This window comes from Plasmopara halstedii (assembly GCF_900000015.1).
Source record: "Plasmopara halstedii genome assembly, contig: Scaffold_323, whole genome shotgun sequence".
Lineage (NCBI taxonomy): Eukaryota > Oomycota > Peronosporomycetes > Peronosporales > Peronosporaceae > Plasmopara > Plasmopara halstedii.
Window position 1 is genome coordinate 1,162,662 of NW_020187244.1, and position 14,597 is coordinate 1,177,258.

At 45.6% G+C, this 14,597-nt stretch overlaps 7 protein-coding genes across 7 annotated transcripts; 3 read left to right on the forward strand and 4 right to left on the reverse strand.

The window, feature by feature from the left end:
• Positions 1–1,552: 1,552 nt before the first annotated feature.
• On the reverse strand, positions 1,553–2,485 carry PHALS_08720 (uncharacterized protein; the record flags this gene model as incomplete). Its single annotated transcript, XM_024724120.1, has 2 exons — positions 1,553–1,876; positions 1,979–2,485. 2 exons carry the CDS (start codon positions 2,483–2,485, stop codon positions 1,553–1,555), a joined length of 831 nt encoding a protein of 276 aa, XP_024575029.1.
• Positions 2,486–2,574: 89 nt separating this feature from the next.
• PHALS_08721 (drug metabolite transporter superfamily) lies at positions 2,575–4,711 on the forward strand (the record flags this gene model as incomplete). Its single annotated transcript, XM_024724121.1, has 9 exons — positions 2,575–2,650; positions 2,710–2,988; positions 3,056–3,290; positions 3,349–3,763; positions 3,817–3,838; positions 3,904–3,987; positions 4,108–4,308; positions 4,373–4,554; positions 4,634–4,711. The coding sequence occupies 9 exons, from the start codon at positions 2,575–2,577 to the stop codon at positions 4,709–4,711; spliced, it is 1,572 nt and encodes a 523-aa protein (XP_024575030.1).
• A 242-nt stretch (positions 4,712–4,953) lies between these two features.
• Positions 4,954–5,817, forward strand: PHALS_08722 (-bisphosphoglycerate-dependent phosphoglycerate mutase; the record flags this gene model as incomplete). The annotated part of the gene is made up of 1 exon (XM_024724122.1): positions 4,954–5,817. One exon carries the CDS (start codon positions 4,954–4,956, stop codon positions 5,815–5,817), a length of 864 nt encoding a protein of 287 aa, XP_024575031.1.
• A 217-nt stretch (positions 5,818–6,034) lies between these two features.
• On the reverse strand, positions 6,035–6,890 carry PHALS_08723 (F21B23.6 PROTEIN-RELATED; the record flags this gene model as incomplete). Its single annotated transcript, XM_024724123.1, has 3 exons — positions 6,035–6,109; positions 6,171–6,246; positions 6,310–6,890. 3 exons carry the CDS (start codon positions 6,888–6,890, stop codon positions 6,035–6,037), a joined length of 732 nt encoding a protein of 243 aa, XP_024575032.1.
• Positions 6,891–6,991: 101 nt separating this feature from the next.
• PHALS_08724 (uncharacterized protein) lies at positions 6,992–7,889 on the forward strand (the record flags this gene model as incomplete). Its single annotated transcript, XM_024724124.1, has 2 exons — positions 6,992–7,657; positions 7,728–7,889. 2 exons carry the CDS (start codon positions 6,992–6,994, stop codon positions 7,887–7,889), a joined length of 828 nt encoding a protein of 275 aa, XP_024575033.1.
• Positions 7,890–8,013: 124 nt separating this feature from the next.
• Positions 8,014–10,764, reverse strand: PHALS_08725 (peptidase m12a astacin; the record flags this gene model as incomplete). Its single annotated transcript, XM_024724126.1, has 1 exon — positions 8,014–10,764. One exon carries the CDS (start codon positions 10,762–10,764, stop codon positions 8,014–8,016), a length of 2,751 nt encoding a protein of 916 aa, XP_024575034.1.
• A 190-nt stretch (positions 10,765–10,954) lies between these two features.
• On the reverse strand, positions 10,955–12,987 carry PHALS_08726 (carnitine o-acetyltransferase; the record flags this gene model as incomplete). The annotated part of the gene is made up of 4 exons (XM_024724127.1): positions 10,955–12,067; positions 12,138–12,240; positions 12,302–12,520; positions 12,584–12,987. The coding sequence occupies 4 exons, from the start codon at positions 12,985–12,987 to the stop codon at positions 10,955–10,957; spliced, it is 1,839 nt and encodes a 612-aa protein (XP_024575035.1).
• Positions 12,988–14,597: the final 1,610 nt, after the last annotated feature.

Genomic DNA, 14,597 nt, shown 5'->3' on the forward strand with positions numbered 1-14,597 from the left:
CCATCTCGACCTCTCTCAACCAGAGCAGGAGGTCCCCTCCATCCTTTCCCTCGAAGACCTTAACGCTCACCATGAGCGGCTTAGGCCGGGGAAAATCATCCGTCACTGACGGTGGCGTCATAGACGCAAATGAAGCAGACATATTTTGCTGCAGGTGCTCTAGTAGCGCATTTTCGTAATTTGAAAAATGCCTCTAGATGCGCACCGATTGCCTCGGGGCCTTGCGCAGCAAGGTGTTGCACGCCCTCAGGGTGAAGCAAGGACATCAGCGCATTAAGCCCGTCTTGCATACCCTGGGGCAGAAAGGAAAACTTTTCCTTCTCACCGAGGTTCAGTCTAAACGACTCAGGTGTAGATTGACTACAAGTTCTACCAAGCGCAGCGGGGCTGCCGTAGCTTTGCGCTTAGAGGAAGCGTAGGTTAGGTCACCGACCTTTCGTTCTATACTTAGAACAAGTACGAGTTTAGCGCATCGCAATCCGCTTACTCCAAGAGTAATTACAACCTTAACCCAAGGGTAATAGACTCTTCCGTTTAAATTCAAAAATTGACTTTTTTTATCTGCGGCAAAGCCGCCTTATTTTGAATGTTTTGAATGTCCTAAATATATATAGCAAAATGTATAAACTACTGGCTATTGTTTGGATGTGGTGTGACACACAACCATGTTACCAGGATATGTATAATCCCGTTACATACACTCATACTGGTTCTAGTATCGAACGTGAGGTCGGTGACCATAGCTTTGCTTCCTCTAAGCAAAGCGCTACGGCAGTTCCACTGCAAAGCTTATATAGCACCTCGACTTTTTCAAGCTAGGAACTGTGCGCTATACATTTCTATCATTGATTTGAAAGAAAGTAACGCTAAGAAGCCGGTGGAGTATCAATCAATGAAATTAAGTGTTGTGGAGTTCTTAAACTATGCTGTTTGGATTCGGTATAACCAATAGTGAGAGATTTGGTCCGTGAGCCATTTTTATGCGCTTGGAGCAAAGCCGCGGCTAACATTTCGCTGCTATACATCGACACCATCTATCACTGCACTTCTGATAGCTGCCATCGTTCATACATCGCTACGATTTGCAGTAAATACAAATTTCGGTTGGTCACTACACTATATCATATGCAATATAAAAAATGATCGCGTAGTGGGGGCGTTGCTTGGGAAAGGCAAGGCTGAGAATTAAAACCACGTCCAATGGATTATTGTTCCCCTCGCTAAACTACTGAGCTACTGCTGCACCGGCTAAGTGTCGCAAATCACAAGTATCAATACGTAAAACATGAAACATACACTCGTGAGTCATAGCACATCACACTTCAACATCAATAAATAAGAAATAGAGACGAAGTAGACGTCATTGATCCGCTGACTAATCTTTGAGCGCGTTAAGCTGACACGCATGACAATGGGTGTTATAAACCAAAAAAACTCTTCTAGAAGCTTGTACAGTTGGTGTACTAGCATTAAAGGTATTACTGTAGCGGCTTCGAGAAGCAGATGAAGACAAATTATTCCCGAAGTGATGATCTTCTTGCATCGGCATATTTTACGTAGGATGTTCGTCCACATCGTCGAGATGGAGGTCTGAAGATTGAGACATAATGTTTTGTTTGTGATGCTGCTGCTCGCTGCTTTTGATGCGAACGAAATGGGGAGCTTTGAAGTCTGGCCGGTCAGGTTTTACCAAACTATCGGCCGGATTGATATTTGGTGCCCCAATCAAAGTTGGTGTCGAAATCATTTCCGTTTTCTGTATCTGCGTCAAAGTCAATAGTTCGACATCGTCTACGTCTTGACTGGGTTTATATTCTTCTACATCGTTAAAGTTCGAATGGCGATCAGCTGATACAGGTTGCAACACTTCACTCGACTGTTTAACATCCAGAGCGATGATGAGCGTGAGCACATTAAAGTTTGAAGCCAACGACGATGTTGGTGCCAGATTTTATAACAAAGAATGCGTGCCACTTACGCTAACCCATGTCATTGCAGGAGAAGAAGCCACTGTCTTTGTGTCTTTTGGGTTGGCCGATAACTTTGGTAATGTACGCCAGCTTTCAAAATTGAGAAATCTTGCTCGACCCTCATGTGAAGATGGCGACTTTTTCTCTAAAGCATAGGCATCCTGAACTTTTTCGGTATGTTGCTGTCTAACTTCCGGGCTTTGCTGCAAAAGAGTCTTGTCGCTGGTGAGCTCACTTGATTGTGTATCAGTCGTGATAACCACCTGTGGCGGCACTATAAACATTTCTTTTTTGATGCGCTGTCGCTTCTTCTTCAGCTTCACCGTAGTGGCTGCTCGATTATCGTCGCTCGCCTCTTTTTGAGCTGACTGCGGCACGCCTACCGTGCCTGATTTCTGATGCAAATGTGCGCTAGGCTCCTCAAAAATCTCCACATCTGTACATTTCGGTTCGACTCGGGGCGGTAGCGGCGGCTTCGAGCTTCGCATTCCCATTTTGAAGCTTGATGTAGCCATGTCGGACTATTTTGACCAAAACTTATTCTAACCAATCGCCAGAGTTGTTTAAAGTTCAGTCCATAACATTGCCCTGACGTAGCGTTGCCATGGGCGACCTCCAGCAAAATAAGGTTGCCTTCTCCCTAAGCAGCGCTGAGAGTAAGGTTATTTTCTGTATCGCTGGTACGAGCTGATATTCTTGTATGAGAAAGTGTCACACGATTAATATCACACTCATGCAGGCTGGTATGTGATCAGTCTTGTGACGTTGTGGACAAACCGCTACGTGGTGACCAAGCTGCGTGTTGACTCCAATTATCTGTCGCTGGCGCAACTAAGTATGTCCGTTGCAGGCGGTCTGGGATCTGAGCTCTATCTCGTGGGCTGGGCTGTGTGTAAGCGCAACATGCTCAAGGTAGTTGACGATGGACTAAAGGACATGGTGCTGCTCTCTGGCGTGCGCATCCTCACCGTGCTATTGGGGCTTACAGCACTGAAATATATCGCCGTCTCCTTCACACGTACGTCTACTGATGAGAAGGATGATGATTGACTCGACGTATCGCTTACTATAAATTTCTGATCTAGAAACTATCAAATCCTCAGCGCCATTCTTTACAGTCATCCTGACGTACTTTATGCTTGGACAACGTACGGGCTGGAGAGTGAACTTCTCGCTTTTTCCGATCGTCTTGGGGCTCATTTTTTGTAGTTTGTCGGACAGCTCGTTTCACGTTATTGGATTTGTTGCAGCTCTCATGTCAAATTGCGTTGATTGCATCCAAAACGTTTTGACTAAGAGGCTTCTCAACCGATCTTACTCGTAAGTCTGATCCTAAACGACAATTTTTTCTCTAATTTTGATTTTGCTTTTCTTGTAGAACATCCCAACTTCAACTCTATACAAGCATTATCGCTGTAAATATGCAACTCTTGTTTATCTTCTACAACTGGATGGCGTCGATATCTGACAGCACCAACAAGGCGCGTGAACTTTCAACTTCGTATGTTTTCTTGCTGCTTGTTCTAGATGGAATGTGCTTCTACATCCAAAGTGCATTTGCTTATATGCTCATGAGTTTGGTCACACCGGTAACACACAGCGTGGCTAACTGCGCGAAGCGTGCACTGATCATATTGTTGTCTATATACCGCTATGGAGAGGAGGTGACGCCGCTCAATTGGTGTGGAATGGTGCTAGTGATCGTCGGTGTATATGTGTTCAATGGAGCCTCTCGGGTGGAACGTGAGAAGGCCAACAAAAATTCAATAGTAGCTATTGCCAAGTCAGCATTGGTTCGCACGAGCACGATAGACATTTTATCAGAGGTCCGAATTGTGAAGGCAAGATAAAGATGCGGCCAAATATATGTAAAAAAAACATTTTCCATTGGTCGAAAATTCATATTTTAAGCTAATCTGACCAACTTTTCAAGGGTGTGCACACAACAAAACTACAGCTGGAAGAATGGCGACTGCGACGGACTACGCGAAAGAGCTTCTTCGGAGGCAGTTTCTAGGTTTGTGACGTTAAGTATTATTCGATACGCAAACTGTTGTTTTTGTATTCAATTATGACCTTCAAAATCAAAGGGATCTCGCGCTGATTGACCGGTATGCTCTATCTTTGTGGCAACTAGAAATGAGCCGCAATCCGCCTGAGGGAGTATCTGTGGGCCTAGGGGGCGATGATAACATTTTTAATTGGGATATCTTGCTGGTGGGCCCGCCCGATACCTTTTATGAGGGTGGATTTTTCAAAGCAACGCTGGAATTTCCGATTGACTTTCCTAATATGCCGCCTAAGATGACTTTTAAGTCGGAGATGTGGCATCCTAATGGTTTGTCGGATATCATTGGTAGGTGGTCGTTTAAATGATGGTGATGTTTTCTGTATTTTTTAAGTTTACCCAAACGGCGTGGTCTGCATATCGATCTTGCACCCGCCTGGAGAGGATCATTTAAATCAGCAGGAGACGGCTGACGAAAGGTGGCGTCCAATTCTTGGCGTGGAGTCTATCCTAGTGTCGGTCATCTCTATGCTTTCGGATCCGAATTATGATTCGCCCGCCAATATTGATGCTGCGGTACGTTGTGACTTAAAAATGTTGATAGATGGATGATCAGAACTGATGATGGTTGGTTATCACTCGGTGGATTTATTAGGTAGAATGGCGAAGTGACAAGGAAGGCTTCAAAAAGCATTGCCGTCGTATTGTACGGAAGTCGCAAGAAGATATCTAGACACTGGCAATAGCTGCGCTGCTTCTTGTATTGCCTCACTCTCTGCATATCATGTTGCCTGAATACAGTAGAAAAGCCAACTTCACTCGTAGCAACATATGCACGTTGTTTCTGGCGGTTTAAAGGCGTTAGGCTAAATAATACCACTATATTAATTCGTGTCAGCCACAGTACTGTGCTTGCAGGAAATATATTGTTTCCCGATCCCGAAATTAGCTCTCCTCTATCTTTCAATTTTCCAGATGGTCCTCGCTTCTCATCGCGCGCTTGCCTTGTCCACACGCGTGGCTAATCGATCGTTGAGAATGTTACACCAGCAGCAGAAATCCTTGAAGCACACGCACACGCTGGTGCTGATTCGCCATGGCGAGAGCGAATGGAACAAGCAAAATCTTTTTACTGGCTGGTACGACGTTCAGCTCTCTGCTAAGGGTAATGAGGAGGCGGCCGCTGCAGGTCAGTTGCTCAAGAAGGAGGGCTACACTTTTGATGTCGCCTACACTTCGTACCTTAAGCGCGCCATCCGCACGCTGTGGCATGTGCTCGAGCAGACCGACCAGATGTGGATTCCTGTGTTCAAAACATGGCGACTAAATGAACGCCACTATGGCGCTCTGACCGGTCTAGACAAGCAAGCCACTGTTGACAAACACGGCGCTGAAAAAGTTTTGGAGTGGCGTCGTAGTTATAACATTCCTCCTCCCAACCTTGACACGACCAGCGAGTACTACCCGGGTAATGATGTGAAGTACAAAGACGTTCCCAAGAAAGACTTACCACTTGCTGAGTCTTTGGAGCTCACCGCTGCTCGTGTTTTACCAGAGTGGGAACACAGAATTGTGCCTAACATCAAGTCAGGCAAGAATGTGGTGATCGCCGCCCATGGCAACAGTCTACGTGCCCTCGTTAAGCATTTGGACAATATTTCGGAGGACGAGATCACGGGTCTAAACATTCCTACTGGCGTTCCGCTCGTCTACCATTTGGACGAAAATCTCACGCCAATTACTCACAAGGACGCCATTGCGCCCCTTAACGCGTTCTATTTGGGAGACCAAGAAGAGATTCGCGCTCGAATTCTCGGCGTGAAGAACCAGACTAAATAATGTGTCTAGTGAACGCATTCTGCTACCGTCAAACACGCAATTAAATGAACTTGGTAACTCTAGACTCGTCCTAATTTTGTAATTATGGTGTCCAGTTCATGCTCCGTAAAAAATGCTGTAGTTCACTAAGGGCTCAAAGGCCAAAAACCGATTTGTTTTCTAATATGCGATAGCCAACCCGGATCCACGTGTCTACGGCATTTGCAGACAAAGCGACCTATGGCAAGATCTTTTTGGTCGTTTCATTCGGTTCCACGCCCGCTGTCTTCATGAGTGCTACCACCTTCTCAACCTGTCGCATATTTAGCCTTCACACATCAAAATAATAAAAAATCTAGCAGCTAGAAGAGTACCTTGTCCTGCATTGCGTTGTCTTTTAGCTTAAATAAAAGGTTATTACACGTCACACGCTGCAGTTTCTGCGACTCCCTGAAACAACAATTGGGAATTTAGCATACTGACCAATCTGACGTCATGTGAAGCTATACTTACGCCGCTGTCTTGAAGAAAGATACGGCTTTCTCATAGTCGCCCTCCTCAATGGCTGCTCGAACGAGGATGTCGTATGTGCGTTCCGTGCTCCTGACGTTGTATTTGTTGTGACCAATCTCATACAGCGTATAAACCTTGTCAAATTCTCTGTCCGTCAAAAACTTGGACAGTAGTTTGTTAAGTGTAGATGGTTCTAGAAATAGTCCGATACGGTAGTTTGCCTCCAGCACGTCGAAGGCGATTTCAGGTACATTAAATTCTAGGGCCTTTTTTACGAACAAACCAGCAGCGTTAGCGTCCGGATCGACGCGCTTTTGCTCATAAATTCTCATAATTTCTTTAGACGCCTTCAGCTCTTCACTATTTTTCACTGCTTTGAGAAAAGATGCCAGCTTGGAACGTTTGACCAAGGCGTCCTTTTTCGCCGACGATCGGATATTCTCCATCCATTCCTCAGCTGATAATGATTGCACAGTTGAAGATGAAAACTGCACGCACTTTGAGTGTACTGTCATTTGGCGCAAGTTTTGGCGCTGGCCAATTGACATGACCGCGCGTAACGCCTGCATCGTTCCTGCCATCTATTTGACTACGCTCAATTACTTACTTGCAAGCATAGCCAGACAAAAACCGAACACCGGTAAATTATCGGTGTCTGCTTCTATCTGACTGTTATTAAAAAATGCTGGCCGTACGCTCGCCGGCGTTGCGCACATCTCGGGTGGCTGCGTTGGCCATTAAAAAGAAGATGATGCGCTCCTTTAGTGGAAATTGGGAGTACCCTAAAGTGGAAGGAAGCGTAGCTGATATCACCAAGTCGCTCTTGACAATAGGTGCACGGCTGTCGATTCCCACGGCTCCACTTTACTTCACGCCGCTGAAGGTGAATCATATTGTGCGTGAGATGAAGGGTAAAGATGATCTGTTACAGGTGCATAAGACGCTGCTCTTGTGCGATGCCAAGATGGCTTACCCATCTACGTTGGCAGCCGGAAGCTTTATTTCAGCTTGTATAAAGCTGGATGCGGCTGACATGGCCCTACAGTTCTTACGCGAGGCTGAAAATATTCGTCACTACGTCAAGAACCAGAGTTTTGTACGTCTAGCCGAGTATTATGCTGAGCACGAGGACCAGAAGAGTGTGGACGAGATCGTCCAGATCATGGCTGCTAAGCGCGTTCCTTTATCTTACAAAATGTACACGTTCCGCGTGCTGAATGCAAAGAAGCAAGGCAAATGGGATGAGGCCGTTGATCTTGCTAAGGAGGCAGCCAATGAAATTCAGATTAATTCGCATCTCATTATCGAGCTGTTGCATGACCATAATGGAAACATCAACAAGAACCACGTACGTGTAGAGATAAGTTTAAATCTTGTCGGGTCTTTATTTTAAGGTTCATTTTGTGCAAACACATCAGATTCCACTGGCTAAGTACTTAGCAGACAAGGGCGACGTGTACGTCAACGCACGACTTGCTGACATTTTAGTCGGAGGAGATGGAAAATTGCCGGAGTCTAAGGTAAATGAGCTAAAGCAAGACAATATAGAGGCCGATCGTGAGGTTAAAACGGAGGAATAATTCATCAGTAACGTGATGCTGAAACTCGGACTTCATTCCTGTAATATTAAGTCGGGAAAACGGATATTTTGCGAGATTTTTCATGTCTAGTTATGTTCTTTTACAATAAAGCAGCGATCGCACTTCAAATATCGTTTTTGCTGTCGATGAGCGGTGCTTCATAGAAAAAGTCGTCACTAGAGCTCAGCAGTACACGGCGCCGCAACTCCGTCGAAAGGAGAGCTAGCAGAGCTCCGAAACCAACAAGTGTTACAATTGCGCCAAAAAAACTCATAAGTCGCTGACCAAAGCTTCGGTGTTGTTTTCCTTCGTTCGCACTAGCCTTAATCTCGGTAGTGTCTGGATTAGTATGCATGAAACTGTCATGGAGTTCTTCAACTATCGCTTCGCCACTCTCGCCTGCGTTTTGACGTTTTTGATGCTTCTTTTTTAATCCTGGGTACAATGCCCAGACAGAGTTGACATCAGTTATGGTCATTCGGTCGCGTTGGCCCATTTCCTTCATCAAATCAAGTCGTTCGTCTTTATCTGCTACAAGCGGAACTACACTGGGGCACCAGTGTGGCTTGCTCTCGTCCATGTCCGAGTGTACAAAAGCATCAATTGGGTGTTGCATAATACTGAAGAGATCGTAGGATGGAGGCTCAAGTATATGGTCTTCCTCTCGATGAGAAATAGGTGTCATGCTCATTTCTTCGACCACAAAATAGCTTCGCTTCGACTCTGGTATGCACTCCCAAGCGATACGTACATGCTCATCACGGTCGACCCTGTCAATTGCGTGTCGAAGTCCTACTGCATGGAGCAAAACGTGAACAATATTTCCCAGCCCACAATCCGCAGATATGCCAAGTCGCTGCGGTCCGCCAATCCGCCCTACAAACGAGTAGCAAGAAGATTCGACACTTTGTACGACGACGTAGTCGTGATTCCGGCAGCTCTTATCTGTGCGGCAATTATTGCCTCCGCACTGTTGAAATTCAAAGCCCGTCGCATGAGTAATATGCTCTGTGGCAGCTTTAAAGGTTCGCAGAAAAGGATAAGCGCTCTTTTCAACTTGGTAACACATGGTCTCATGGTGCCACCGATGGTCTCTTCCTGAGTTATAATATCCGTGGAGAACGTGCTCAACGCGTGTTGTAATCTCCTCTGGATCATCAGGATCAAAGACTTGCCAGACATAGCGTTCACCAATGGCAATATCTCCCTGGATAACCATCACGTTGTCGTCGACAAGCTCGTAATGGTACTCTATACCTTTGTATAGTACTCCTTCTGGGTTTGACTTCGAAATTGTCTCCTCAACGGGAAGCCGGCACTTTCCGCTTAAAGGATGAAGTACGTAAGGAGCTCGACAAGCTGCTGCAGCTTCATCAAAAAGAATTTTGTTCGCTGGTGTTGCCACACAGTGAAATCCATCCCCCGCACCTTGTGAAACTTCTTTTAGAGTAAGCGAGGTCTTTTCAAGACCAAATAAACACGTGCAGTCATTAGCGGACGTCACCGGCCAAGTGGTAGCGATTGAGTCGTGAGGACACTGAGAGAAATCTGGACTTGCATTGTCAAATGGTCTTCTGTTGCACTCGCGTTTGCTTGTCCTTATGATTTGTGATGAGTCGCTGTTCGCATTGTATTTAGTTTTGCGTCTTGCCTCGTTCTGTTCATCGCGGACTGTTTCATTAAGTCCGTACAAGCACTCGCAATTGGCATTGCTCTGCAGTGGCCATTGCTTGAGAATAGCGAAGGGTGGACATGCGTTTGAATTTGCCAGAATCCAAGGTACACAACGCTGAGCGACTGCATCAAGAAAGTAACCACGTGCACACGCACAGTCGTCGAAACTTGTCTCGATCTCTGAACCCTGCAGCTGAAAGCGCTTGTAAGCGTGCTCGGGGCATTTGTAGGCAGATGTCCGCACGCAATTCATTTCAGGTACCTTCCAGCCATATCCAGGGATACACTGACACTGGTCAACTGAATGTGCGATAGTGGCCACTGCAAGCGAAAATGGTGGACACTGATACGGTGTGACTGCCGTATTCACTACTTCTAAGTTGGCGTCCTCAATTTCTTCGTAAAGGTTACTGCTTCTCTTGGCCTTACGTCTTTTAATTTGTGATACTGACCAGCAAGCGTGTGCTTCTTCGTCCCTTTCGTATTGCTCCGATGAAAGACACTCGCAGTCAAAAAATCCTCGAGGACGCTCTAAAATTGGAAGATCCGATCGCTTAACAGAGTTCACGGGACACACATATGCCGCAAACTCCCGCTCACACAGCTGACGGCTATCTCGAACGAAGCCCCAGCTGCAGTGACAATCAGCAAACGACTGGGGCTCAATATCAGGCGTTGGCGTTGAACTTGGTGGGCATTCATATTTGATACGGACCTGAGCATTGCTTTTGCCGTTTCCACGTACACATTGTCCCGATGTGTCTACTTTAACAAAGGGTGCGGTGCACGTGCAGTCGTCGAGTGAGCTTACTTTTCCCACACCAACCCAAGGTTCATAATTTCCAGCACGCGGGCAGCTTGTCAGAATGCACTCTTGACTTCTGGGATCTTTCTCGTAGGGGGGGTAGCAATCGCAGTCTGCCACGGACCTAGGAGCACTTGCACTGTTGCGTCTATATTTGTAGCGTCCTTTGCAAAGAAATTTTCTTGTCTCCATGGGGTCTGCTGCGGCTTCTTCAGCTGAGACGTCGACTTCTTCACCACACAAGCAATCGTTAATCATCTCCATGTCTCGAGGAAGCACCATGGCAGAGCAGCCCTTAGGACACACGTAGAATGCCGCCTGGATTGAAGGTAGAGCTCCATAATGCACCAGGCCGAGCCAGCCGAGCGCAACGGATAGCAATCGGGCGTTAATCATTTTATCCGACAATGTAATGGTAGAGTGGCAGATAGATGCGTGTTAGATTCGGATGATCCGAAAACAAAAGTGAGATCTTTTGACACACATATCTGCATCTGGAATATCTTTGCGCCCTTTCAAGATATTTTGAATAAGCCAATCAGACAAAATTTGTATTAGGTCCTTGTATTGTGATATATTTCGACTCTTAAATCTTCGAAAAGCCGCCGTAAATGACGTTACGTGTAAGGCAGAGATCAACCATTTCCAGCAGTGCAGTCTCCAAAGACCGCTTGAAAATTGCAGCATCTGTCTCTGGGTCCACGTGGTAGCACGTAATGCTCACATTAATTCGGTCCGGCTGCAGTGCGTAGCACACACCATAGCCTTCATTATACATTGCAGAGAATCCGCCCCAGATGGGGCTGGCACCAGGACCGCCGCTGATGTTGCTCGTGGAGATTAAAAACTTTTTGCTGATTTCAAAAGCTCGGTCAGTGAAAAGTGAAGGCTTCGGCGTGATACCCGACATTTCAGCTACGATCTGCAGACCCATCAAGTGGCGGTCTATTCCTTCTCCAGTTAAACTGTTCTTCAATATCTCCTTATGAGCCTCGATAGCGGTTCGCAATGCATCCCACTTAACTCCATTCGACACGCTCGACTCCATCGCTTTCACAAAAGCAAGTGACTCGTTCGTCAACGACCGGATTGTTTCCGTCCGTCCATGGTAGAACATTCGCGTGTGCGCCGTTTCGTAAACTGCAGGAACTCTTTTGTGCATCTTATAATGCGCCAATTGTATTGCCATTTGCATGAAAAAGTCGGGCGTCAGCTTGTACCGCTTCAAGAAAGCCGTGCCATAGTGGTTGAACTGCAACGTCACAATATCGCTGTTTAAAATCAGCTTTCCAACTGCTGCGCTGGCACACTCGATGGTAGTGTAGGCGGCATTGTCTAAGACCCATTCCAGTCGTTTTGGCTTGAGATTAAGCGTAGGCTTTAACTTAGTGCGATCGGCGAACTTAGCCTTAAAATTTTCATTTACGTACTTGATGCAATAATCAAATAAACGAACCACTACCAGCGCATCTGCCCAGGCATGTTGGCCATTTACACCACCACGAGCGTTTTCATGAATGATAAGTGTAAACGGCTTGTCGTACCAACGATTTCGTCCGTCCCCAAGCAAGCAATTACGTGCGATTTCATCGTACGTCGAAGCAGAGCTCTCATCCAGCGCAACACAGAAGAGCGCACGCTCGATCAAGTCGAATGATTGCCTATTGATGTCGTCCAATGATATGATATGGGCCCGGGCCTTTTCAAAAGTAGCGACACACGCAGTAAGCATTCAGAATCAGTGCTTAAAGTCCACAACAAGAATGTACCTTGGCCCAATTGGTGCGATTCTCCGATGTTAAGACGCTAACCGGTGGATAGCGCTCCAAGTCAAACAGACCCGTGGCTTCTTCTCTAACGAGCTCAAATTGTCTAAAGCGGCAATGTCAAACTAATAACAAGTTTTACCACTTGACTAAATCCGCTTTCATACCTCAAAATATCTGCGAGCGAGACGTCATCCCCAGCGCTAGTGAATACTTGCACTGCCCACATGCAGTTGTTCCTTAGCACTATTATGTGTTTGGCATCGTGTGGGTACGAGACCATTTCGTCACAATCTTCGCCAGGAATGACACATGTGTTAAACATACGTGAATATGTGTACATACACAACGGCCTTCCCAACATCTTTTCAGGTGGGTATTTCTCACTATTACGAGAATCATACATAATTTAGAAAAATGTCATCAACATAACCATAATTGCTACGTACTCAAGTAGATTTTTGCGAAATTTGAGAATTGCATACGTGAAGATGGAGGCGGCTTCACATTGACTCATGTCTCGAGACCCCCAATTACCGGGTAACACGCCATACCAATTGATATTGATAGCAGATGGATATCGCGGCTGCATGTATGCAAATGTCTCCCACCATTCTTCAATCCAGTTGCGCTCCGCATCCGCACGCTCTTGTAAAATTGCTTGCAGTTGAGGACCCACGCCTCGCAGAAAGTCGTGACAAACAGCCTTCGTATGGTCCAGCTCACTAGCAGTTAAAAGTGGCTCACAGCTCTTAACATATCGCTCCAGTGTCTGCTCAAGTGAGGGAAGTGGCAGTGGTGGCAGTCCTTCCTGGAACTGCATCGTGCGCTCCGTTTCCTGTTGTTTCGACATAATGTGCCAAGTACGAGGAAAAAAGTAAAATAGTTCAACAGGCGTCTGTTGAAGCGACAACAGCAAGAAAACCCGCAGAAACAAATTAATAAGTATACTCGTATGTGACCCGCGGGTTTGTTCAATTTCTCACGTCAAACGTCGTACAATTTTTACAAAATTACGCGTCTATTTGTGATGGCGCAGCTTCCAAAACATCAAATCCAAGATGATTCGATTAACAAACATTAAGGATAATTGAGTAGATTCAAGCACATGCTGTCGTAGTCTTTATCACAATTTAGTGTGATGTTACCGATCGTTTTAACACATATCATGTAATGATACTGGACTTGATTATGGCCGACTTTGACAGCATATATAATAGTAGTCACTCGAGGCAGTACTCTCATAAAATCTCGTCTTCAATGTTAAAAATGCACTCAAAACGAGCTGCAGATGACCTATACGTGACCGGCACGAACTTGACTTGTTCTTGGATAATTGCTATCCTATTAAATAAGCAACTCCCAGGTTGGATATTGTTATTAGCAATCTACGCCCCTTTCTTGGATGCAGTCTAGATTGCGCGGTCCCTGAGTCCAGAGATTGGGAATTGTAGATTGCAGTAAAAAAATCGCACATTTCTTCTGGCTTCCTGCTAGATCATCTAGACAAAAGTATTTAAGATAGATCGTACGATCTTTGCTCAGTTATCTGCTGCACAGCCCACGAAATCTAGGTCTCAAAAGCCGTATGATTCGGCTGCTTTCCTTCCAGCTGCAGCACGTATAATACGTTACTGATCCATTTTTGACCAGAACTTGGTCGCAGCACCCTACTTCTACGAAGCCATCAACGAGCCGAAGACGATTGGCGAGGCAAGTTAATTCCGTAAAAAGAACATATTTTGGAGACAGAAAATTAGATTGAAACAGAAGCAAGTTTGACAAAGTCAAAACGCTGGCATGAAGCGCAAAGTGTCGAGCACATCTGCAACATCCTAATGTATAGAGCAATAATGCATATCTCATCATGTGCAGTAATGTAACAGTAATGAGTGCATACACTGATCAAATGACCAGCCAATAAAAGTGAACAGAATATGTACTGTAGAATAGTGTAAATACACAATATACAGCTTCAAAGTACACTCTCAGATTTCGCGTACTGAGGTTGAGTTCACGTGCTCCTACAAGGAGTGGAACCGAGAGGCTCCAATATAACCAAGTCTAACAGTTTGTTTAACTACTTCAAAAGTCCATATTCAGGACTAATCCATAGTTGGACAGCCGAATACCGATATTTCAAAATTTATGATGTTCACAATTACACCAAGTGTAATGTGCATTTCGTTACAAATGTTCCAAAATTCCAGTTCTTTTCCTCCCCCACTAAAATATAGATCACACTATGTCCAAAACTGACTAATTCAGGATTTACCACTATTTCTGAAGTTACGCTTCACTCTCCTCATTCTACAGCCCCTGCTCTTTTGAGCACACTTGTACCGGGAGTTGGCTCTTGCGCCACCAAACTATATCGCTCAGAGAGCACCCGCCAGGCAACGGTTGAGCGCTTGGCTCCATTGGAAATGGAGGTTGTTGCACTCCGTGCTCAGAACCAGTTGC